A 27,812-nucleotide genomic window follows, 5' to 3' on the forward strand; every position below is an offset into this window, starting at 1 on the left:
CTACACAGGTGTGTTGCTGAGGCAAGTATTAGTGTTAGAGAGCTCAAGTAGAGTGGTAAATCATACATGTACTGTACTTTACACTGAGCATATCTTTCAGGAACTCACTGGAAATATTACTATGGGCCACAGAAATTATTCAACATACGAACAGGATCTGTGGAAATACATACCTTCCCTCCTAATCAACATCCCTTTCTGACAGCCCTCTTTCAGGCTTTTCTGACAGGTTTATAGCGAAGTAATGCCTCACTGTATTAAATTGGGCATCCGCCCGGGGAACAGGCAGACTTTCATCTCATTAGTGTCTATGCTTCCTCTAATAATTCCTCTTCATGTGGTAATGCTGGCACTCAGACATACTGTAACTATCATGTTCACATGGCACACACAACCACTCTTACACTAAGACACATACATTAAGTACAGTAAGAGTAATGGCAGCATTAAAAATCAAAAACCATTTAGCCCTACAGTACAAATGTAACCCCAATATGTAACATGAGGCTCCAAAGGCAGCTCAGTAAGAACTATGTTAGCGAATAAAGTAGGTTCAATCTCAATGCCTCCCTGGCTTATGTCGTATATCTGTAAGGCAGAATTTATGCACGGGGGGGGGGGGGGGGGCTAGAATCTTGGACCTGACAAAATTATTGAAAGGAGTATATTGGGAGTGCACAACTGTACATAGAGAGTTACAAATGGATAAATGAACACTGGTTATTTTGCTGTGGACAGTCAGTCATCAGTGGGGACTTCGCAGCCAGGATTCTTCGAATAAACTGGTTCTGCAGCAGCTTTCACAAATACTTAAAGCTGTGACTTTCCTCTTCCACTCCGGATTTGAACCCGGTTTCCTGCGCAAGTGCTGACATTTTGAGGAATGTCGTGTGAGATCCTTCGTCTAGTGATACATGACCTTTGACATGATCTAAAAGATAGATAGATAGATACAACCATCCCAATTGTATAACTTATATTGTATTAACATACTCTACCTTAACAACTAAGGGAAATTTTTCCACTCGCTGCTTGTTTTCCTTCTCTCCACTTTTTTTTGTTGACATTCATTGTTATGTCTGCTGTATTAACTCTCCTACTGCCAGATTATTTATTTATTTATTGGGTCTGGCGCCATCAAAAAGCGGCTTACCTTTGCGACGTTATAGTAGATAGACAGACAGACATTTATTTATTTATTTTTATTTTTTTTGGTTGTGCAATAGTGCACTTTGGTCTGCCAGGCAGCAGAGGGCGGCGTCATGCGAGAATGAATGTGAATTGTCCTGCTATGTGTTGCCGTACATTCAGAGCAGTCACTGGCTACAGAGCCTCCGGGCCAGAGGAAATCAACAAGGAAGTGAATTGTTCTCCGTTGATCTAACGCATAATGGATTTTTTACACCATCACAGCGGAAAATGTGTTTACAGTAAACGGCCGCGCGACCCCTCATCAGCTTACAGTCATCAGACGAACGAACCGAACGAGCGCCGTATTGGCATCGAGGTTCTGTAAAAAATGGGGCGAGCGTTATCGTTCAAAGCGTGGGGAGAGTTAACGGCATCTTTGTTGGCTTAATGCACTTGTCCGCAGCTGTGGCCGGAGAATATTTATGAAGTCCAGTTTGCGTTTCTTTTTGAGCAAGAATAGAGGGATGGGCCGGGTACGTTTCAATATCTACTGAACCTCTTTATTCCAAATTAATATTAACATCCATCCATCATCCATCAGGATCAGTGCTCATTTACATGATAACAGATAAAGAATGGACACGAACCTTTAATTTAGATTCCATACACATCACACACACAGACAGACAGACAGACAGACCGTCAGACAGACAGACAGACAGACAGACAGACAGACAGACAGACAGACAGACAGACAGACAGACAGACAGACAGACAGACAGGCAGGCCTTAATTGAACCCTGCGGGTAAATTCAGGTACCATAGTGCACTGCAGTACTGCATTGTTTATTTCACTCTGCATTGTAATGCTGTTGTCAAATACTGTAAACTTTGGCCAAATATGCTCTCATTGTGATTTGACGGTTTAACACAAGGTTTGAGCGCAGACCTGGGGAAGATGAAGTGTGTGTCGTTTGTCAGCAGCCTTCATCAGGCTGAGGGGATGAAGTCTATCCTCAGCTGACCCGAGAAAGCACTGCTGAGAAAAGGCCGACTGTAACTTGTTTACACACACCCAAATTAAAAGCAAATCACTCACTTCTTACAATACTTTGAATATCCAATTTGCCTCTAACAAGCACTGAAGTGTGTGTGTGTGTGTGTGTGTGTGTGTGTGTGTGTGTGTGTGTGTGTGTGTGTGTGTGTGTGTGCGTGCGTGCGTGCGTGCGTGCGTGCGTGCGTGCGTGCGTGCGTGCGTGCGTGCGTGCGTGCGTGCGTGCGCACGCACACGCATGCATTCATGCGTGTGTATGCAAAAAATGCTTTCGAATGACAGTGTGGGTCCTGACTCCTTGGGTGCACTAATCTGTCTATTATCAACTCAAATGTATGTAAAACAACGCTCATTGACCTAAGTCAACAGACTATAACCATAGATGACGAGACGTACATTTCGAGAGATCGATCCCTTTATTGAATTCCCACAGGGGAAATGTAGGTGCCCGAGACAGCACAGCAGTAAAAGCTACAGATACAGGGCATAGAAGTAGGCTACAGTAGGTAACATCACAATGAAGACACTGTCAAACAAATGATAAAAGCATCAGGGGTCTTCAACGTTTTCAGGCCAAGGACCCCATAACCCATAGATACCATAATACCATATAGTTTTCATCGTCAATTTGTGTTTTCAGATATATAACTACTTGAACCGTCATACTTAATAAACTCACTCTGTACTTAGTCTGCTCTTTTTCTCCTCTATACCAGACCTCTTTGGTAGAGGAACACAGCAATGCTAAAGTCGCTGAAAGTCAATTTACCGTTTTACTGTCCTTAAGTGCATTGCTATACATTTTCATGGCAAACGTCACAAAGGACTGATGAATTCCCTCCGGGCTTATTTTAGGGCATAGGACCACGTCCATTCCTCTTGCTCACTCGCTCATTCAATCTCCACGTAGAGGGGTGGGAGGGCTTGGCCTCCCGCTTCCTCTGTGCACTGCACGCGCCTTTACCACATCCTCCAGTAATCCAGGGGTAATCCAGTGTGACCCCAACCACAGAGCCAGGCTTCCTCGAATCCTCACCAGCCTGTTTAGGCTAACAGTGTCCTCATTTGACCCTTGCCCTGCAGGCAATCGCAAAGGAGAGGGCACTGGCCATTACAGACCGATAGAGCAGCATACTAATACACACATCAGAGGCACTAATACAGTGGTTCTCGAAGTTGATTCCAGGGACTTTCAGGGTTCCTTTAGGGAGTTATAAATTGACCCTCACAAGTCTGTAACTCTGACAGTATAGAAATGGTCATCAAATGGTTAACAAATGAACCAAAATTCGTTCCATTTGTACTGTCAGAGTTCATGGGGAGACCATGAACTGTAAAAGTTTGAGAGTCATTGCATTAATAGACAATCAGCAATGAAATACGGATAAACCATTAAAAATACATAAAAGTGCTAGTTCAATAAAGGAGAGATCAAATTGTTGCAAATGACAAGGCCAAGGTGGAGTTGGAGATGGAGGTGGGTTGCTCGTTGCATGCTGAAAAGACAGGCCAGGGTCAGTGATATTTAAAGGCGGAAGCCAATTGCCTGGTTGGCTGACTGCAGATTGGCTAGAAGTGCTCTGCTCACACTTCAAGCTGTGAATGACAGGGTTGGTGAAGCATCCCCAGCAATAAAGATGAAATAATAATCATAATGATGAATAAAGTTAGAGAGAGAGAAAGAGATCTTCCTTATTAGTGCGGATGCTACAGGTAACTGCAACAGGCAACCAGACTATTGTTCTTGTCCAACCTTTTTTCTGAAAACCTTTATTCCACCTAGAGTAAAACTTTTTAATGACACCCCCTAAAGTCCATTGAGTTCAATGGATGTTTTTTTTGTAACCTTTTCTGTAACCCCAAATGTCTAATGAGTTCAGTCGATGTTTTCTGTAACCTTTTCTGTAACTCCAAAACCCCAAGTCCATTGTGTTCAATGGACTTTTTCTGTCCCCTTTCTGATTGGACAATATAACGTCCAATCAGACGGAATTGGTCATGCTTCACGTGGCATCACAATATAAATGGCAAGACGGAATCAATTTCCCAGTGGATTCCTCGCACTGGCGTCAGTGCAACCACACTTGCAATTTCCCAGGACTGTACCTTTCTAGTTGAACTTACACAAGAGCTGCATTTAAGAAAATAAAGTCTCGAGCTTGGTTTTAGATTCGGTGGGGGGAGTAAAGATCTGACAGCACGCATACAGTACGTGTGTACTTTGTATATGTATGACTTTCATTGCGACCGTAGGTCGCACTTACTACAGAAAGCTCCACCAGGTGTCCGTGCGTCAGTCAGTCAGTCAGTCCGTCCGTCACACGTCAGACGTCACACTTTTGCCCTGCTCATATCTCCGCAACCGTTGCCCCGATCCATGCCAGATTTTGCACACACACTCCTTACCTGCCAAACTACAACCTCCAAGGACCCCCGGAGTTCCAGGGGGACCCCCAGGTCCCTGGGGGACCCCCAGGTGTAAAAAAAATACCCAATGTGCAAAAATGACCAAATGACCACCCCCACGGGGCTGCTCACGGGGAATTCCCGGGGACCACCCACTCCTGCTACTCCAGAACGGATGCAAAAGTGGTGGCGCCCCCAGTGGAGGACCCCCTCCACTGCAGCTCACATAAAATGCCCTAACTCGGCCTAGGAGCGTCCGGGAGAGCCGGGGCCGGTACCTATTCGTCCGCCAAGGCAACGCGGAGACCCCCCCCCCTCATTTCTCACATGGCCCTCTTCTAGCGAGACCTACGGTCGCTTATCTCCCGATTAGGGAGTCTTACTGGTATTGTACTATACAATGTACATGGGTGGGATCTAGGACACCCACCGGCTCGCATCGCTGCTCCTGCCTCCCGTCAGCCGCGAGTCAATCCAGCGGGGAGGCTAACGTCAGAACGCAGTGCCAAAGTCGGGCACCTCACAGAGTGGTTGCTATTTCAGGCAGCGTAGGGTGAATGGTGTCTGCTCCAAGTGGTGAGCTCCAAGACAGACCTGCTGTAAGGACACTGGGTCAAATGCAGGGAGAGAAAGAGGCAAGACGAGAGCGCTAATTGGATGGCTGTCTATAGACCTTTTTTTCCAGAGCGCTGCCGCGTAGCTGCGTTGTCGCTGTGCCGCTTGACATCGTAGTTATGGTTGCAGCTCTGAGAAATTGGTCCATAACCACATGGACCCTCGAGCAGTGGTTCTCAACCTGCGGGAATGGACCCCTCTACAGATGACAGAAAAGTGAAGTGACAATTTAAGGACTTTTAAGACCTTTTTAATTCCTCAAAGAGAAAGAAAAGAAAAAGACCATTACTGCACCAAAAGTAATCAACAAACTATACTACCAGTAAGACTCCCTAATCGGGAGATAAGCGACCGTAGGTCTCGCTAGAAGAGGGCCATGTGAGAAATGAGGGGTGGGGTCTCCGCGTTGCCTTGGCGGACGAATAGGTACCGGCCCCGGCTCTCCCGGACGCTCCTAGGCCGAGTTAGGGCATTTTATGTGAGCTGCAGTGGAGGGGGTCCTCCACTCGGGGCGCCACCACTTTTGCATCCGTTCTGGAGTAGCAGGAGTGGGTGGTCCCCGGGAATTCCCCGTGAGCAGCCCCGTGGGGGTGGTCATTTGGTCATTTTTGCACATTTGGTATTTTTTTTTACACCTGGGGGTCCCCCAGGGACCTGGGGGTCCCTGGAACTCCGGGGGTCCTTGGAGGTTGTAGTTTGGCAGGTAAGGAGTGTGTGTGCAAAATCTGGCATGGATCGGGGCAACGGTTGCGGAGATATGAGCAGGGCAAAAGTGTGACGTCTGACGTGTGACGGACTGACTGACGGACGCACGGACACCTGGTGGAGCTTTCTGTAGTAAGTGCGACCTACGGTCGCAATAAAAACTGGTCAAACATTGACCAAATTGTCAACATAAGATAGAGGATTTTTTTTATTTTATTTTTTTATAGCCGACACAAGACGTTGTGAGGTTATAGATGTGGATAGATATGGATATAGATATGTGGAACCGAAACAGTAATGCCTCAACTCCTACATACAAAGTGACTATGAGAGTGGGGGGTCCCCAGTTCAAATATGAGTATTTTGGGGGGTCAATATATTTCAGTATATCGGTTCTCAATTATCTTGAGAACCACCAAATGAATAATTATGTATTTAGCTGCAGACCCTCATTTGAAAACATCTGGTGCTAGGGAGGGACTCCCATTCATCAGAGTCTTCTAGCCACAGAGGAGAAGGGAAAGGCAATTGGCTCTGAGTGGAACTTAGGAGCAGGACATGGGAGGGGTCAGAGGCAAATCATGGCCATGACCACGACCAGTGTTCGAGTTATACTCCCAGAGCTATGGGGGCCCTACATGGGGGGGGGGGGGGGGGGGGGGGGGGGGGCGTCTCGCGCGCGCACAGCGCGGGCGAAAATTGGCGGTTTTTCGCGGTTTTGTTCGCGTTTTGATCGCATTTTATTCGGGTTTCCGCGGAACGGCACACTACACTTTCCCTTTGCCCCTTTCCACATGCACCAGCCAGCAAGATAGTCTATATAGTTATAGTAGATGGAATTCTTGGTACCAACACTCCAACAGACAGACAACACCAGTATCATATAATCATTCAGTTCCAAAAGCTTTTCAGTTATCTACTTAATTTTACACCACTGTTCTACTACAGCAAGCATTATGGTATTGCTTCCCAAACGTTTTAGCCCGTGAACCAAGAGAAACTAAACCCAAACAAGTAGAAGTGAAAATAGCCGATCTACAAGCTCACAAGGAGTCGCTTCGCGCTGCGTTGTGAACTTCTAGATCTGCTATTTTCAGGACCCATACAATGTGTCCACAACGCTAGCCAAAACAGTGTTAGCTAGCAGCATAGCATCCATCATTACTCCAACTCTAATAGCCACGACTCACTCACCAATTGTTGACTGAGTGACGATGAGACGAGCAGGACGATGTTTAATGCCTTTATAGCCTACATGGTCTTGTCTTGGTGTTCTGTTATATTCCTTTATGCCTGTGTTGTTAATTTCACCACAAGTCCATCAGGGCGCAAGATACGCACTGCCGACAGAGTGGACGATCGTTAAAGGCTTGTCCTATGAAAGCCATTTCCTCTCTGCACAGAAGCGCATTTCAAAACAAGAGTCTTTATTTTATTTTTTTCATCTATACAATCGATCATTCAACATGTTTATTTTGAAATTGTCCTGGAAAATAGTAGCCAAATAGCACCTACATGCCACTGAGAGGTTACGTTTGTGTTGATGAGAGCCAGAGAGCGCAGGGGAGGGAAAAAAAAGAAAAAAAAACACAAAAAAAGAGACCCCATAGGGGTTTTTGACTATGGGGTCCCAGACTTTATCTATGGGGGCTAAGCCCCCATTGGCCCCCACATAACTCGAACCCTGACCACGACCATGACCAAAATCACAACAAGTTGTCTCAACACACTTTATATTCACAGCATACACAATTTATGTATTTCAGGTATTGTTTTAAACCTGTGTTTAAAACACCATGTCATTATGTACCACTAATAACATGCACAAATGTAGATAGCGTTAGCGTTGAACTACTAGTAAGACACCTCAGGGTGACATGCGACCTCGCCCTAAAGGGCGAGGTCGCGCCAATTCTTGACTATCTGGCCAACCACAGTGTTTCTCTGACGATTCTAGTTGTTATCATTCTGGGGGGAGTTTGTTCATGTTTTTGTGAGGGTATCAACCCTAGGAGACACGGGGAAACATGCACACAGAAACTCCACACAGAAAGGCCCTATCGCCAACCCCATCGAGGGTGTGAGCGATGGGGCCTAAACATGGAAATGTGGAGAACACTATATATGGAGATAGTCCAGTCCATCATGTCATAATGGGACTACCGTCATAGACAGTAGCCATTGTTAGGCCGGAGTCAATGGCTGTGTCTATGACGGTAGGACATATTGGACTGGACTATCTCCATATATAGTGTTATCCACATCTCCATGTTAGGACTCATATATGGGCATAAAAAGTATGTCATGTGACATCACTTCCTGTACAGACAGTCAGCCATTGACTCCGGATTAACAATGGCTACTGTCTATGACGGTAGTCCCATATGACATATTGGACTAGACTATCTCCATATATAGTGTTATCCACATCTCCATGTTTAGACAGCCAATGACTCCGGCCTAACAATGGCTACTTTCTATGACGGTAGTCCCATATGACATGATGGACTGGACTATCTCCATATATAGTGTTATCCACATTTCGTGTAGCCGCCCTGTACAGGAAGTGATGTCACAACTCGCTCACATCACACTGACATCACAGAGGATACGGAAGGAAGGAAGGAAGGAAGGAAGGACACTCAAGCGACACGATTCTTCAGAGTATATGCGACCTTCGGTCGCAACGACCTTCGGTCGCAATTATGCATCATTATTACAATGACGTTTGCAAGACTTAACCATCTTTTAAGCTGTGCTTTATACTATTTTTAAAAGTCTATCTGCAAGCTCACAACACATTGCATCACTGCTATATTTTAAAACTATTGAAAAATGTAAAGTTTTGAATCATAAAAAAGTAAAGGAAAAAGAAAAGAATTATGACAAGCAAATAGGGACACCAGGTTTAAGTGTTGAAAGTCAATTATGTCACTGATGCAAGTAATTGTGTAGATTTGTACTGCCACATACTGTACAGTTGGTGTAAGTTGTGCTGTATCAGCTACACTTGGATTGGCCAGTCAGGTGACAGAACTGTAGTTTTGAAGCCGCACTGATTGTCCTCCCCTGCTGCAAGTAGACTACAAATCCCATCACACCTAGAAAGTGCTGCAGCAGTCCATGTGGTGCATGCACATCATCACACAGACAGTCATTCCTTGAGGACAGAGCGGCAGAGTTCTCAGCTTATGTAAGTAAGGACTTACTTTGACTGAAGCAGCCGGCAGTCTGCCTATTTTCATGTGTTGTGTCTGTGGCTCAGCCATTCATTTTGGGCATGTTGATTTGCCTAGGCGTGCGCTTAGGACGAGAGAATGACTTTGATCTTGTGTTGCATGCCCTCTCCTCCTCATAGGATGCTAAGGACCTTTTTTTTTGTGTAATCCTTTTTTAGCCTAAACGCTTCGCTGTACCTTTGCGCATTCTTTTGACTGATAAAGCATTCAGTGTGAATATGAAGAAACTCCATGAAGGTGATTGAAAGTGGGAGGCAATTGTGTGAATGTGTTTGTGATCTGTTCACAGAGAGTGAGCATGCAGGGCAGTGTCTGTACTGTGTGTGCCTGCGTGCGTGCGTGCAGGGGTGTCACACCAAATTCTGGGCCCTGGGTACAAGGATTCACTTCAATTATTTTGTGCTTTAACTATTGAAAAATTGCAGATATACAAGCTCGCAGCGCGGCACTCGGTGCTCGGGGCTTGTAAATCTTCTATTTTTTTTTTTACGTGAAAAGTCTTTGAAAAACCTATGTTTCTATGTCAGTTGTTCTCAGACCTTTTAATGTGAAGGACCCCCAAAATGATATGTATTTGGCCACGGACCACCATCTCAAAATATTTAGTTCCAGGGGCCCCCCAGAAGCAACATTTGAGTTACAAATGTTCGCTTAAAAAATACATATATTCAAAGATTTGCACACATTTTCACGACTTTTTCAAAAATAGCAGATCTACAAGCTCGCAGTGCGGCACTCGGTGTGAGCTGGTATATCTGCTATTTTTCAATAGCTAAAGTGTATAAAATAATTAAGGCCCCTCCACCTTGGGCTCTAGTAAGTCAGTCCCACTTTTCCCCCCTTGTGACACCCCTGCGTGCGTGTGTGTGTGCGTGCATGCGTGCGTGTGTGATTATGTGTGTGTGTGACGATGCATCTCACGATGTGAGCTAATTGAAGCGAGGAGAACATCTGTTTATCTCAGCCTCCTTGCCGCTGAAGGACATAATGGAGCACAGATAGCATCTTTATTGGCCATTACCGTAATAAACGTCCAGCAAACAATCAGCAGAGGAGTTGATCTGATTTTATTGTTCATGTATCTGAGTGAACTCCTAATGCTCAGTACTGTTGAAATTATTTGGCATCATCCCTTCACAACTGGGAATATACTGTGACCATATGGAATTTCTCACAGCATGCTGTGGTATCTACAGAAAATACCACAGTGTATAGTATTTCACAGTATACTTTTCATCCCCCGTCCTTTTTTAATTAAACCTACTATGACCCATTGTAAACCAACAACAACAAACAAACAAGTATTCTTAGTATACTGTGTGTGTGTGTGTGTGTGTGTGTGTGTGTGTGTGTGTGTGTGTGTGTGTGTGTGTGTGTGTGTGTGTGTGTGTGTGTGTGTGTGCGTGCGTGCGTGCGTGCGTGCGTGCGTGCGTGCGTGCGTGCGTGCGTGCGTGCGTGCGTGCGTGCGTGTTAGTGAAAGGGTATATTTTTTTACAGTGCAACATAAATCATAAATCATCAGTTTTCATTTATTGATTTGTAACTCTAAATTGACCTAGCCCTGACACTCTCAGAGGTAAACTAACACTCAGTATTGTACAGTGTAAGTTTTACACAGAAAGGCTTTAGAAGCATGTTTGCTTGCGGTATACATTACAGTACGGTTACATACCGGTACCTATTTTCAACAGACTTTGTTGTTCTCACATATTGTTGACCGTATACAGTAAATCATGTGCACTTTGCTCTAGTGCACCAAGAGCATCTCCATGAATTAACAATAATTCATTCATTAGCCACTTACGAAAGTGCACACCACAACGTGATAATTGCCGCTTGAAATTGTGGTATTGCTACTTTTAGCTAAGCAAAGAAATGTAGCACTTCTTCTAGCACTGCTTGTTAGTTGTCACTCAAACAGCACTTATAGCCTAACAACTTCCTACTCTAGTGCAGTGGTTTTCAACCTCTTTACCCCCAAAATAATCATATTTTAACTGGGGACCCCCCATCCAGATGAGCACTAAGAGTTGAGGCATTACATTTTGTAAAACACGGTTCTATTGTGAAAATAGCAGATCTACATGCTCACAACGCCTCGCGTTGCAAAGGCGTTGTGAGCATGTGGCTATTTTCACAGGTTGAGAACCACTGCTCTAATGGACGTACTGGTAGTGTTATTATTGAGGCACAAGAGTGGCTACTGGCTAGACTTATAGATTTTCATCAATAGCTTTACACTCTCACCTGCCAAGTGAGAACATTGTTTCTTGGAGCTATACTTTTATAGATCAGCCCTCAAACCTGTGATTTTCAGCAGGGTTTCAACAACAGACGCCAGGCTTTGAATTAAATATTTATGTTAATCGTCATGAAATGGTGTTACAGAAACAGAAAAAAGAGGAGAGGAGAGCTTATCAAGCACCACTAAGAATTTGAAGATGTTTCATTGAATCCTTGGGTGATGAAGTGGGGTGAAAGGGCCGTGTGTGGCCCTGTGTGTGTGGCTCTTTGCAGATTTCTGAATCAATCAGTAATTTATGAGCAAAGAGGAGTTGAAGAAATGTATTTCAAGGAGGCGGTGGTTGTGCTTTAACCCCATGATATGTGGGAGAAGTGGGGAGAAGTACATTGAACACACAGATTGGTGGTAAAGTAGTTCTCTGCCATGAACAGAAGGAATCAGACCATCGTTGTACGGAGAGAAAATGTTTGTCATCAGGAAGAAGTTGTATCCAAAAAACAATATATACCTGTGTCATGGCATCTTGACTCTTAAGGTGGCCTTTCACTACCCGATAATCAGGGCATTTAAAGGAGTAGTTGATTACTCACGCCATGGAGACATGAGTTCAATAATACTTTTAGGTTTTTGTCACATTCCTAAGACAACAATTTGATTACAATAAATGTACCCCCATTGATTCCAGATGGGGACCCACAGAGTTTTGGGTCCCGCAGGCATTTAACAACCTTCCTCTCCCACAAGATGTGCGTTGGCTCGAATGTAGGGCTGTAGTTTTAGGTAAATGCAGTCAGTCTTTATTGAAGATCTTGTTGACCGCCAAATACCATAGGCCAGAGAGAACGTTTGTAGAAAAATCTCATAGCCTCAGTGCAACAGTTCATTTAATGAATTGATTATAAGAAAGTATCAATTTGAATGTTCAAAAATATGTTCGGAAATAGCCTAAGGTGACGCGGTGTGTATGATGAAGTATAAAATACGGCTTACGTAAAATATATTAGAACTGAAACGGTGCTCGAGTGGCGCAGTGGTAAAGTGCCTAGCCCACCACCGCAGAGGTTGTGGGTTCAAATCCACCGTAGTGTGTCTGTCTTTGTTGAGTGTCTACTGTACGTCAGGAGTAGGCAACATTGGCACAGGGGAGGGTGATCACTGGCAGAATTGTGAGAGAGAGGTTTTTTATTTTAAAATCAAATATTGTTTTAAACGTGGTAAATTAAAGTTGTACTATGTAACTTTTTTTATAAAACAAATCTTAAAATTCTCCTAACTATTAAATCACAAAAGTTTTAGAAGATCCGCGCCGTGAATTTCAGCCTGTAAAGCCTTCTCTGTATGTAAACTGAGATCCTTGCCGTGGACCGGATCTCGCGCGAAAATTGCGTCATCACACTACCGGCCAATCACAGCGAGGGTTATACAACTGCCGGCCAATCACAGCGCATCTTGAAGTGGGGTCGCTATGGCAGCCATATTTGTTGTCGCCCAGTACCATCCCTTCTCTAGGTAATTTCGCCTACCAGGCAGGGTGAAGGAGTCCGTATCTCTGGAATTACTGAACGCACAGGAACAAGGGACCCCTTAAAAGATAGATCTCAGCGAGGTGGAGGCAGACGCGGGGGTCTGAAGGTACGAAAAACGTCCGAAAGACGCGGACGCGACCGCGGTTTGCTATAGGGCTAATGACCACTAGTTGGGCATCTTACACAGTATGGCTTTAAAGTCACATAATTTGCACCTAATTACATCCTGCACATAATTCTACATTCATTAAAATTCTGAACTCTGACTGGGGAGCGAGTCGGGGAGATAGGTGGGTTATTGCTCTGAGTCTACTGATCGTTTTATAACGATGTCCTGACAATCACGTGTTAAGCATAGGGAAGCCCGCGGGGAGGGTGAAAATTGGCACTGCATGTATTCCTGCCGGCTGGGGTGGCACCTGTCAGCAAGGAGTGTTTGGTGGGAGGCTCTAGTCTACATCCTCCTGGTGGGGGCTCCTCATATAACAGCAGTGACAACACACAGAAATGTGTGTGGAGGAATCAATTGGAATAACAACTAAATTGGGGAGAAAAGGGAAATACTGTAGAAAGTCACATTGATTCGTTGATATAGGCTTAAGAAATGGAAAAAAGTTACATGCTTCTCAATTATTCAATCAATTGAAAAAGTAATGAACAGAATAATCGTTCCTAAAAATAATTGATTTGCAGCCCTAAACAGTGTGGTGTATCGTTATGGTGCACTCCAAGTACCGACTCCCATTTTGTCTGTGAGATCATGTATGGTTGACCTTGTTTTGACCTGCTGACCGCCAGTCATTCAGTTATTTGTCTTCGTCAGTGTTGCCAATCAATGCATCGTCGCAGCTGTGCTCAGCGCAAAGCATTCATGTCTCCTTGACATCTCAGCGCTCCTGCTGCCAATGACATGGACAAGGTGGGCGGGCTCACCAAATCCCCCGTGGTTTGCATTTACAGTGTCCCATCTGCTCATCCCTGATCAATTTCCATTGTATAGCTTTATCACCTTGCATAATGCCCTCAGTGAAAGCATGCGCCGTAACATCCTCAGTGTTAATTTATCGGTTTGCAACTCTGGGAGTATACTGTACTAATGTATCCAAAGGGACCCATACATTTTACAGTGCATTTGTGTACATCAAAATGTTATCAGTATGACTTTTAACTCTCAGACAATTATGTTGATTGTGGAAGAATCATTTAAATCATTCGTCAGGTCCAAAAAGATTGTGTTTCTTTACCTCTGTGAGTTGACGGCAGCCAATATCCATGTACTTCGTTGGGAGAGGCATTTTCTTTCCATAAATTAAAGGAGCCAGCCACCACATTAGAACTTTGCAATCTGCACTATTGCAGATTGCTTTAATTGCTGCCTTAATTGCCTGTTGTTGAGAATGCAACATCTATAGTCAGTTTGCTGAATGTTGTATAATTGTGCTTTTAAATGAACACTGAGGATTCTGCAGCATGCCCTCTGAAAGCTCTCCCCTCCCAGCTGTGACCTAACCTATGTGTGCCTATCTGTGTGTGCCCATGTGTGCTGCGTGCAGGTATCAGGAGGAGTACAGTATGGACTCAACCAACGCGCAGTAAGTCCCTGGCAGCATTATGGTTGCATGGCATGGCATGCACCGGCCTGCAGCGGGAAGTGCGCACAGGATCAAATAGAATAGAGTTCTCACCTTCTTTGTTTTCTTTTCTTTAATTTTTTATACACAAAAACACACACACAAAACAGGTTCACTTTTGGAATTAGCATAAAGTCATGCACACAATTGTCTTGGTTGTTGGTTATTAACCTTATGATGAGTTGCTGAAATAACAAAATGCCATGGAATTTGATGGAAGCGTTGCTGATGGTTGCTCCTGAAATGATAAACCTCACACCAGTTAAGAATATAGCTGGATGAGGGACTAAGGAGATGCACTGTCTACATTTAGCTAACGTTTGCATGTCAACTACCAACAGCAGAGGACCTAGCTTTTGTTAGAAAGTGACATCTTGATCATTACCAACTAAAGACTTTGCTATTAAGTACTGGGAAAATACATCACTTTGTTATCATCAATAGTATTGAATATTCAAGCTGCAATCCTGAATTTGTATTAATCATTGTATAATCATCATTAATCATTTGATAATAACAATATTTACAGTATGGTAGAGTAAGTTTAATACAATATAACTCGCACAACTGTGGTGCTCCCTGCTCTTCCACTGACATATTTAGACCCTGTGTAGTAGAAGAGCCACTACTGGTTGACAAAAAGAATTTATGAAGCTCAGCAGTAGTAATGTTGGCTCTCATGGGGGAGACCCGGGTTCAAGTACCTCGGGGCTGTACATAAATCATACGGATTGCAGCTTTAAATGTAAATGGTTATTTTTTATGTATTAATCATTGTTGGCCTATAGGTGAGGAAGATGTCAAGGTGTGGTAATTCCATTTCATCCTCAACACACAGTATGTCCTGCAATGAACGGCAAAACATTAAGCAGGTTTCACATCATGCATGTTTTTATGAGTGTGGTCACTGTTGAGAGAGCGACTTTATGCTTTCTGGGGTTGTGTTCCTTCTGTGGAGGTCGATAATGCTCCTGGGGGAGCTTCAATTGCTATGTTAGAGGCATCTGTTGGCATGAGAGTGTTTCCTAGCGTGTTTCCTCGGTCATTGTTGCTCCCCTTTTGCGGTGAATTTCTAAGTGGACATCTAAGCTTGAGTGGATGCATCACCTTGTAGTAAGTGCACTCTGGTGTCATGCCAGTCCCTATCACACAATACCTTATGTACCAAAGGGCCCCCTTGGTTGTACTTAAGGCAAAATGGTGCTTTGGTAGAGGTTTGGGTCATGTAGTTTACCTTGCCCTGTTGTAACTCCATATATTAGCGAGAGACATCTTCAATGGTTGGTCTGTTATTAAATAGTCAAATCAATGGGACTGACTTTTTATGCAATGCAAATTTTGCAATGTTACACATGTAATGTTATTCTGCATAATCTGTATTCATTGTGCTAAAGAATGACATTTGGACCTGTCTCCCTCTGTAACGTAAAACAATGAGGAGAGCATTTTGTATTTGTATTTCTAATCAACAGAGCAACTATTGAAAAGTGTAATTTTGCTGTAACATAGATTGTGCATTACATTCACCCATTCACACACCGATGGTGGAGGAAACCATGCAAGGCACCAACCTGCTCACCGGGAGCAACTAGGGATACAGATACTTGCTTAAGGATTCGGATTCGAACTGGGAACCCTTCGGGAACCCTTTGTGCTCTAATGACGGTTTACCCCTGAGCTATGCCGCCCCTATGATGGAGCCCTGGGGGTCTAACCCCAGTGTATAGGTTTAGATAACTGTCAACTTCTTTGAGGCAGTTCAGGTGTGGGTTTTGTTCTAGTATTTTCAGAAGACCTTAAAGTCCCCCTCCGCCTAATTTGACTTTATAAGGAGTAGGCCAAGTGTTGTTGACTATTCACTCCTAAGCACCTGTCTTACTTACTGTAAGTAGGTGTGCAAGAAGTCAGTACATAAATTACACTATAATTTTCCTATAAAATAATGAGGGCACCTGCAATACAGTAGATTCCTCCAGTGCTTGTTATCATAGTCCAACCTTGGCTCACCTCTCAATGGGGTTGGATGGGGACAGGGCTGCTTTCCCCCGGATATTTGCAGTATGTTGCTGATTATAAAATGGAAATGGAACATTTCAATATGGTTTCCCTAAGGTTCATTCCATATTCTGTGAAAAGCACAGTCCCTGCAAATCCATAGTACTGTATACAGTTCTGTATACTGTATACAAAACGTAAACGTTTCATCAATATAATGTTATTATGGTGTGTCAAAGCAACTCACAACTGTTTTCCGTTGATGTACTGAATCAATACAGATAATTGATGTTATGCGATTACTACAATGTATTTATATTTGCGTGCCTTCAGCCCTTCTTTGAGAATCTAGATTCCAAAAACGGATACTGTGGGGAGGGAGTTGGTTGAAAACCATCGTGTGAACTGTTGAATGACAGGATCTTCCACTCTGTGTTTCAATTCCTTTGCGCCCAGATAGACTCCAGTGTATTTTACAGAACCATCAGCAGCAACCATGTTTGGCGGCCGCATTTCATCCATGTTATAGTGAGCAGTCGCAAGGTTGCTTACGGTGACTGTTAAGCCAAGTGGCGGTTTTGCTTGCGCTCATCGGTTTGCTGTCATACTATCCCTGGGGATGATACAGCAGGTGACCGATCAGCACAAGCATACCTTACCATAGCCCCATATAGAACCTCACCCTCCATGCATACTGTTGTGCTCCGAGATGAGGTCCTACGGGGATATCACCGGGCTGGGGTAGAATGCCTCCACGCCGAGGTAGATCACCCTTTTCCCAAAATTGTAAACGTAATTCCACACTCCCAGAGTATGATTTTCCATCCCACGGTACATAAAACATGCACCTCTACGGCATGAAACAAGCGCTTAAATCGCTAGTTTTCTCAGCCAGTGTAATGTTTTCCCATTCAACCGGAACTCTCCTGGCGGCAGTTGCCAGTACTGCTTCTTATTCTGCTACAATGGGAAAGGAGCAGTACTGGCACCTGCCGCCGGGGGCTTTTCCGAATTTAATGAGACTAAACAAGCGATTTAAACCGTTCTCCCAGCGCCGTAGTGCATGTTTTATGTACCGCCGGATGGAAAATCATACTCTGGGAGCGTGGAACTACCTTTACTTTATGGATACAATTTTTGGAAAAGGGTGATCTACCTCGGCGTGGAGGCATTCTACCCCAGCCTGGTGATATCCCCGGCCCATAGGACTATATATGGGGCTAACCTTACCACTGTTGAAATGGGAATAACATTAGGATATGACATTGTACCATATTTTGTACAATATTTTCCTCTGAGATGTAATGGAGTAGAAGTAAAAGTATTGAAAATTGGAGAGACTCCACTAAAGTAAAAAATACCTCAAAATTATACTATAAGTACAGTAATTGTAATTGAGTAGATGTACTTAGTTACTTTATTTTACTGGTCTCGTCCCCCTACGTCTGCAGTAGTTCAACCTCCGGTGAAGACGACCTCTCCAGAACTACTTATTTTGATGGACTGTACTCACAGCTGCTGTCCAACTGACAGAGATGTGATCATATTACACCTCATGAGGAATAGAGTTCTCAACGGGTCTGTAAATTTAGGCCCAGCCATAACTGGGCCCTACTGGGTCGGCCCGAGGCTCGGCCCGGAACAATTACCATACTTGAGAACTCTAATGAGGAACGTAACATGCGCATCCACTCTGGTCAACAGGTGCAGGACAAACAGAAAACCATCAGCATAAAAATAACTAGACATGCCGCATTGCGCTTAATAACCAGTTGCTGTTTATATCTGTCTGTCCAAACTCAACCTTTAGTGCAAGGGAAAGTCTGTGTCAAATGCCGTGATGTAAAACTAAGTACATTTATTTACCCGAACAATTTTTAGGTATTTTCTTTTACTTTTCTTGAGTATTTCCAATTTTCAATACTTTTAGTTCTACTCCACTACATTTCAAAACCAAATATTATACTTCTACTCCATTACAATTATTTAAAAAATTGAGTTACTTTGTAGATTTAGATTATTATTTTAAAACATACAGTACGTTACCCACTTCAGCCCTACATACGGTACATTTCGGCCATTTGAAAATAGCCCATCTACAAGCTCACTAATGCGTCGCGATGCGATTCATTGTGAGCTTGTAGATCTGCTATTGTCAAAAGATTTCTTTATCATTTTATGCATTTGAAAACTACTTTCAACTTTTGGCTTGACTTTAAGTACATTTTGATACCAATACCTTTGTACTTTTATTCAAGTAAAGTAAAAGAATGTCCACTGACATCTCAATGGGACAGACCATTGAGATCACAGTGACCTTGACCTTTGACCTTTAATCAGTTCATCCTTGAGTCAAAGTGGACTTTTGTGCCAAATGTCATGAAATGAGGCATTCCTGAATATCGTATTACTGGTTGGGATGGACATACACGTATGTACAGATGGGATACGTGTACAGTACTGTACGGACAGACGTAAGGATACAACAGACAGATCAACAACCCGAAAACAATGCCTCCGGTCGTGGCTGTCTGTCAGCTAGCTGAAGCATAGAATCAGAGTCCACTGTAATTAGCATATGGTTGAGAGTACCTCTGTCAAGGTTCTATCAAATTCAATCAAGTCAAGGTTTATTTATAGATCACACTTAAAACAATCGAGATTGACCAAAGTGCATGTGCACCCACATAGCATCAACAGCACAATTAAAATATAATGAGTACAATAACCTCAGGTGAGCTCAAAGGCCATTGAAAAGAAAAAAAAATCTTTCTTTTTCAAAATCTTTTTAATAAAATAGTAATTTTCACAGAAAAACAGAAATCTCTGGGCAGGCATACATAGTGATATCCCAGATCCCATTTCTTCAAAAGTAAAATAGCAGAGTTATTCTTAAAGGGCCACTTCACCTCTGGGACAACTAGATCTCAGGATTGTGTTGATTGTGTCCCAAACAACAATAAAATAAGATCTGGTTGTACCAGAGGTGAAGTGGCCCTTTAAGAAGAGACTTAGAAGCCTCAATAGACTGGGCACTTCTAATGTCAAAGGGCGGTCTATTCCAGAGCCTAGGGGCTGCAGCAGCAAAGGCACAATCTCCCCTGCGATCTATATACAAGGGACTTCGCTGGTTTCTGTTATTGTGGGGATAGCTTTCGCTGAAAAAAAACATTGTCGATCTGCTATTCTCCAGCGAAAGCTTTCCCCGCAATACGGATGCCGGGGTTTAAGTGGTTATGTACCGTTCTATGTGCAATTTCAGAGCAGGACATAAGCTATTCTGTCCAGGCGTCCACAGTCCACCACAGCTTGCGGACAGCATGCTCATCAAGGCGCGAGGCCATTGACTCGGGTGCCCTCTTAATTGGTTGTTGCTTGCACATCAGGAGCAATTGGGGGTCAGCGTCTTGCTCAAGGACACTTTAAGGCACAGTACTGTATACGTACAGAACGTACGGATGGGAATTGCTACCCAGCCCCTCTTGCTACCCAGTACAATCCTTAGTGTTTGTGTAGCACAAGTGGGACCATATGCAATGATGTATCTCCACATATTGGTGAGATGTATTATTTAACAACAGTTGCTGTTGATTAGAAATGGATATTCCAAAATAGTCACTCTCTTAGCACATACATGAATGCCATTTATTAAACATGTACTGTTATGTAACAGCCTTTTTTCCTATTCCATTCTAAGTAAGTAAGCCTTGCCGAGCCATGAGGCCCATAGGGCAGGAGCCTATCTCCTGTTTATGCAGCCTGATTTTTTTACATTGTTTTATATGTATCTTTACTCACTATATTTCCTTTGAATCTATGTTATGTTTCCTGCCATGTTCTACTGTAATTCTTTTAAGGTGTTTTGTAAAATATTGGTTCTCAAAGTGAGGTCCCCCCAGGGGTCCTTGACGGGTACCAGGCGGTCCCCAGGTAAATTACTGATAGTTAAGAACCATATGGACTCTTTCAGGTCTGTAACTGAGAATGCACAAATGCATTTGTGCATTCTCAGAGTGGCCTATATCATGTGTACCAAATGTGGGGGTCCTTGAAATTAAAACGCTTATAATGAGAACCACTGGTGTAAAGCACTTTGTAACCTTGTTTGCAAAAGCTCTACACAAATAAAGTTAATTCATACCATTACTATGAATTGAATTACCTTCAAGTTTTGAAATAGGAGTCTCTCTTTATTAGATGAGTCTGAGATTGTTCTCTACAGCAGTTTCCATTTAATGTTTTATTGCTCCATTAGAATAATATTGCCAAGCATCCAAATTATACATGTATAATGACTGCATTGCTCCCTCTCAATGGCTCTTCTTGGCATCAATAATGTGTGTGTGTGTGTGTGTGTGTGTGTGCGTGTGTGTGTGTGTGTGTGTGTGTGTGTGTGTGTGTGTGTGTGTGTGTGTGTGTGTGTGTGTGTGTGTGTGTGTGTGTGTGTGTGTGTGTGTGTGTGTGTGTGTGTGTGTGTGGATAACACTACCGACTAACAGTGTTGCGTGCGTATGTGAGTGCATGTGTGGAAATAGTTTTACTGTACATGGTATTAAAGGGCAGCATGTTTCATGTTTCCTCAGCAAGACATCTTTGAACAGAACAGCCAGCCCTTCTCTCAACGCCCACTCTCTCTCATACAACAGCAGTCAGTCAGTCCACACTCACTCCATTGTCCCTTTGAAGATCAGAGTCCTTCCCACACGTCTACCTGTAGATCAGTGGTCCTTCTGGACCAAGGCCCACTTGAGAATCCACGGCCCACCTCATCTGACCATTTAACACAGCAGCCATTCAGCTGAATGCCTGCCTAAACAGGTTTGTGGGCTGTGTGCATTTTCAGAGCTTTTTTTCCGTCTATTCATTGAATAATCGCCAGGGATTGGGGTGGACTTTTGTCAAAATGTCATTTTCACCACAGACATACAAATACAAAATGTTAATAAAGAGTTAAAAAAGAACCAACTAACTAGAGCCAATATAGATTTTATTTACAGAAGCCTTGAATCGGACAGACGTAGTCTGAAGGCAGCGGCACCCCGGAAATTATTCGTATACCCACTGTTTGATTTGTCTGACAGAATAAGAAAGCAAACAGTGAGAGGACAGTGATGTAAACAGGATACTGTGTCATGGGAGCGTGGAAGAGAATAGTTTGCAGCTTGCTGTTGTCATTTTCACAGCAAGAAGATACCGTACTGTACTGACAAGAGGTCAAGTTAAGAAGGATTGTCCCCCTGTAGCCTGGGTCTTAAAGCAACACTATGTCACCTTTTTTAATGATTAAATGTAACTTTGTCCAATCTGTGGGATGGTTGTATTTTGTCTCCCTGCTCTTCTATTGAGATATTTAGATCATGTCAAAGGTCATGTCTTACACAGGATCTTACTCGAATTTTAACCTGGTGGTCAAGAGTCAATTCATCCCCTGTGCAAGCAGACAGGCTCTACTAGTGCAATGGTAAAAATGTCAGCGCGTGCGCAGGAAACCAGGTTCAAATCCGGGGCAGAAGAGTAAAGTATCAAAGTGCTGCTGTAACATGCTCCACTAAGATAGGGGTCCCTGTCTCAATATGCCTGCCCAGTGCCCACCACATGCACACCACTCAGGGGGCTGGGCGTTCGAATCCACCACGGTGTGCATCCGGCTTTGTCGGGCGTCTGTAAGAATTACTAAGATCTACAAGCTCACAACACATTAGAGATGCGAGGATAGGCTCTTGAGGTCATCCGAATCCATCTGCACACATTCATTATCCGCCCATTATCCAAGAGAGAGAGAGAGAGAGAGAGAGAGAGAGAGAGAGAGAGAGAGAGAGAGAGAGAGAGAGAGAGAGTGGGAAGTTTAACTTACCTACTTTGCAATATGCGGGAGGGAGCTATGAGAGAGATTTAACTTTTTAGCGCAGAGGTAGCCTAATGAGCGCAACGAGGCATGCCGATGCCTTTGAGTGGTCACAGCTGTTTAGTTTTATTGTGGACTGGACATTGCCTCATGAAAAATTAGGGTTACTTTACAAAGTAGGCCTATACAAAAAGTGTAAATAATAACACTCACACAGACACAAGCATATAGAGATTTAGCTTTTTTATTATGTCATAATTAATTTCCTGCATTATTTCATCCGCGGTTATCCGAAATTAATTAATATTTGATTGATCCAAATCCGCCCGCACCACGGTGATCCGCGGTGCACTGCGGCTAAACCCGCCATCCGCGCATCTCTACAAGACATCACTGTGCTGAATCGAATAGTTCGCTTTACTGTTGCACCCCTAAAATGAACTGCGTCTGTGTCTTCCCACAAGCGTCAGTTCACTAGTAAGCAACGACACCTCTACTTCAGTTTAACACTTTAAGAAATAAGAGTCAAAGCGTAAGATTTACTTGTCTGTGGTAATGTTTCGAGCCTTCCGGCTCTTCATCAGACCTGTGTGTGCGTGCGTGCCTTTTGGCAGTTTTTCAGCCTCTATAAGATTAACTTAATGGTCTCTACCCCTGAACATACATTGAACAAAACTACATTAAGCGGGGAGGTTGTGCTCACTTATAATCAACAAGTGTCCCATATGGCACAGAGCATCTGTGTGCCTGCTGTAGACAGAGTAGAGTGAATCTAGCATATCTGGATCTGTTTCCTCAGGATGCAAAGCTGCTGCATGTCTACTAGTCACTGTGTTGTTCTCGGCTTGAGTGTGTCAGTCAAGTCAGTGTGAAATCACTGGCAGTAGCAGCGTTGCAAGAGAGAGTGTGTGTGTGTGTGTGTGTGTGTGTGTGTGTGTGTGTGTGTGTGTGTGTGTGTGTGTGTGTGTGTGTGTGTGTGTGTGTGTGTGTGTGTGTGTGTGTGTGTGTGTGTGTGTGTGTGTGTGTGTGTGTGTGCCTGCATAATGTATGCATGTGCATGTGTACAGTATGTTAATGCAGTGCATACTATTATCTTACTTCTCATAGCGTATGCATGTGTGTGTTGGAGGAGGGGGGGTGTTTGTGCTTGTGTGTGTGGTTGGAGTTATGCTTGATGTATACTTCATTGATCTTCGGTATCATGCACCAAAAATAGCAGATCTACAAGATCACAATGCTTTGATGGGTTAGGGTTATTTTTTATTTTTAAATGGCATTCGTGTGTGTGTGTGTGTGTGTGTGTGTGTGTGTGTGTGTGTGTGTGTGTGTGTGTGTGTGTGTGTGTGTGTGTGTGTGTGTGTGTGTGTGTGTGTGTGTGTGTGTGTGTGTGTGTGTGATACAGCGCTGAATGCCATGGCAACCGTCATGGCAACTGATGCTTCTTCACAGTAAGCCAACCTAGATAGAATGTTTGTTTTTCTCCCAACGCAAATCCACGTTCCACATTTAGCTCAGCCTGAAACAAACACAGAAAAGTGCCCAAGCAATGCTTCTGACACAAACACACAAAAACACAAACACAACCAGGGTTGCAGGGTAGAATAAGAATAAGGAGAAAAATAGATAAAATGCAAAATAGATAAAATGCAAAAGAAAAAAAAAAGTTTTAGTATATCATATTACAACCTGTATTATAGTATACAGTATGTACTGTAAATGAGTTGTTTGAACTTGTAAGAATCATCCAAAAAGTAAGGAACAAACTAAAGTGTGTCTTATCAGTTCAATAGGGGACACGTCTTTTAGCATCCAAATCATGTTTCCGTATTTCAAGGGACAGTTGGCTTATTTTCTTCAACACATAAAACACAAACACACGCAACCCACGCCCTCCCCAACCTGTTTCCAACTGCAGCGAATAAATCTTTAAAGGTTTTGCTAGCCCTACAGTGTGCGTGATCTCCCTCTTCGCTGTAGCCCCGGGACTCAATAACACAGCAATGCTGCCCAGCATTGGGAGGCCGTGCAAAGCAGTGTATTTTTAACCAAGTGAAAAGGTAAAATGTTTGAAAATGTTCACCTATAATGACATTCCTGAAAGTGGTTAATAAATGAATGGTTGCATACAATAAAACGCTTATCTAAATTATAACACGTGTCTCATGTAGATGCAGATGAAATCAGATTATTCTGCCAAAAACTATTCAGAGTTGGGGACAATATGCATGAAATAACTGAATTTGAAGTCAAATGTGAACCATAGGGCAGGGGTTTTCAAACCTTTTTGACTCAGGGCACCCCTGTAAATAACCTTTTCATCCACGGCACCCCTGAATTACACTGTACATTTTTAGAATCTTACATCATATTACGTGACGTAAATATTCACATCTTTCCACCTGAGATTTCCATGACTGAAAATAACTTTATATTTGACGTTTAACCACTTGAGCCCCTGCATCCCTATTCTGGGGGGAAGGTTCGCCAAAAATAGGCGATCTTTGTGAGCTTGTAGACCTGCTATTTTTGGTGAAGAGAGCTGGCCATAGATTGAAAACAAACTCATCAAGTACAGTGCAAATCATGTCTGTTTTACGAAGCATAGTGAAGTGATATTGATATAGTGATACTGATGAATTCCAAATGTTATCAAATTATTCTGCGTCACGCCTGGACTGGCATCACGGCATCCACTTTGGGAAACCATGCTCTAAGGAGTCTCCTGATGACCCCTGCAGGGGATCCAGGATGCGCTGGATGGAACTAAATATTTTGAGATGGGGGTCTTTGGCCAAATACATATCATCTTGGGGGTCCTTGACATAGGTTTCTTGCACACATTTTCACGATTTTTCAAAAATAGCAGATATACAAGCTCGCAGCGCGGCACTCGGTGCCGCGTGTGAGCTTGTATATCTGCTATTTTTCAATAGTTAACATTCATGGGGGGCCCGCAGTGAATCCTTGTACCCAGGGCCCAGAATTTGGTGTGACGCCCCTGGCAATGCTACAGTATGTGCCTGCAGTCCTAGAGCTGCAGTAAAGTGGAGAGTCACAGATAGGGCTCCGGAGGTTCAATAAATCCGGAGTGAGTCATCGTCGTGCTTTACTATGTTTGTTTTTGGACCTTACATTATGTTCAGAATAGGCCAGTGTAATGAGATCTTAGCCACGCTGCTCTGGGTAAACATGAGTGGCTGAATAGATGATACATACATTATCTGCTCTGACAGCTGTGTCAATGATATGTGGATGATGTGGTGGACAAAGTATATTCTCAACCCCAGTAGATATTCCTGTCAAATATTACTCAAAAAGACAAGTGAAAGATCCTCAGTCAAACCATATGTACTTGAGTTAAAGTGCTAGCTAGAGTACTTGCATTTAAATTGATAAATATTCAAAAGTACAAAATGCATTTGGTTTTTAATATGCATTCATTGCTGTTTTTAATCAAAGATTTTCTTTTAGAGCTGCTATCCCCCCCCCCCCATCAACTCAGCTCACAATCCCTTTGAAGTTCAATGGGATTAATTAACTGCAGTTAATTCGTTTACTGTATATATACCAAATACAAATTTAGCAAAAGTTACACAGTTGACATTTACTGCCACTGGTGTAATAACTCGTCATTTGAAATCCAGCGGTTCACTGCCATTGACTCGTCAGTGATCGCGCCAATGTATGAATAGTGCTTGTTTACTAGGAGACAGATTCAATCAGAAATTACGTCATCCCCAAAATGTTCGCATCATCGTGGGTGCAATATCTTATTATAAAAAAAAATATATATATAAAAATAAATAAAACATCGCCCGATTGGCCATGTGCTCTTTGTTTACATCCTGGCGTGGGTGGGTGTGTGTGGGTGTGTACGTTAATTTGTTTGTGAACACACACACACACACACACACACACACACACACACACACACACACACACACACACACACACACACACACACACACACACACACACACACTCATCATGACTCCAGCCTGGAAGCTGTCTCCATGGTGATACAGTGGGAAGAGAGGGAAAAGGGACGAATTAGAAGACCCTGATGACATTGTCTCTCTCACGCAAACCCGGCTTCACGCACACATGCAAGAGTACCTCATTCTAAATTAATTTGAATTCAAGGGGCTTTATTGGCATGACAAATCATACCGGTACGTTTACATTGCCAAAGCAAAAATGGAACAATACAATCAAAGCAAAATAATGTATGTATTTATAATTAAAAGGGAATTGGGAATCTCTATGTCTGTCCGTCTCTCTATCTCCCTCTCTCTCCCTGTCTCTCTCTCTCTTTCTCTCTCTCTCTCAATTCAATTCAATTCAATTCAATTCAATTCAATTCAATTCAATTCAAAGGGCTTTATTGGCATGAGAAAACATACGTTTACATTGCCAAAGCAGAAGTGTACACAATACAATACAATACAATCGGAACAAAATATGTACAGGTCAGGTGAAAAGAGTGTAACCGTTTTCATGCATCAAGGTTACGTGTAGGCAAAGCAGGGATATATACAATGTGTGTTCTTTTTTTTTTCTTTTTTTAAGGTGGTTGGATTCCCTATGATATCCTTCTCCTATCGCAGCAGCTCTCTCTCTCCCTGTCTATCTCCCTCTCTCTCCCTGTCTGTCTCTCTCTCTCTCTCTCTCCCTTTCTCTCTCTCTCTCTCTCTCTCTCTCTCTCTCTCCCCCTCTCTCCTGGATGTATGGTATTCTCCATCCTACCACCTCCTCTCTCTTTCTAAAGCTCCCATGGGACTTGGCTGCAGTAATTGCCCTCCCCACCTCCTCTTGTCGTGGTTCCTCCTCATCACAGAGGAGGAACAATCTCAGAGGGTTCCTGGCAGAGCTCTGAGACCATTATTGTCCCTCCCCCCACCCCCAGTCCCCTCTCATTAACAATTTTGCTGCCATTTTAAACATAGCTGTAGTAAGCAGCTGCCAAATTGTCCTTACCTTTTAACGTGGGCACGCGCACGCATCGTGCACAATCTGTGCGCGACTCATCTAGTAGACGTGTAGACTCAGTGACAGCTTTCGAATAAAAAAACCCCCATTGAAATAGACATATCCGTTGCCACGCTGTATCCCTGCCTATCCGCCAGTGTTTACATGAAAAAACATTGAAAAAACCAGCTGTGCGCTATGGTAACACGTGGACACGTTCGCGCACAAAACGCACGATATGTGCGGGGATCATAATCCAGGCGTGTAGAGACTGGATCAAAGTTTCCAAACGCAAATATCGGATCGAAAAACTAGCTTTCCATTGCAGAGTAGCTTCCTCTTCTGTTACAATGTAAACCAACGGAGGCGGGACTATGGCCCAGGCGCAGACCGGATACGGAAAGCTAGATCCGGTCCAGACCGGAAATGACCGTTAGGGGGGCGGGCCTAAA

At 43.4% G+C, this 27,812-nt stretch overlaps 1 protein-coding gene across 1 annotated transcript in view; it reads left to right on the top strand.

Moving 5' to 3' along the window:
- Positions 1–27,812, top strand: part of kcnt1b (potassium sodium-activated channel subfamily T member 1b) — a gene marked incomplete at both ends in the record, with an annotated part of 144,848 nt that overhangs the window by 40,452 nt on the left and 76,584 nt on the right. Inside the window, one exon of the mRNA XM_080738727.1 lies at positions 14,475–14,513. Coding sequence (XP_080594853.1) covers positions 14,475–14,513 — 39 coding nt within the window. The remainder of the gene's footprint in view (positions 1–14,474; positions 14,514–27,812) is intronic.

Source organism: Nannobrachium achirus (assembly GCF_963921795.1).
Source record: "Nannobrachium achirus genome assembly, chromosome: 12".
Lineage (NCBI taxonomy): Eukaryota > Metazoa > Chordata > Actinopteri > Myctophiformes > Myctophidae > Nannobrachium > Nannobrachium achirus.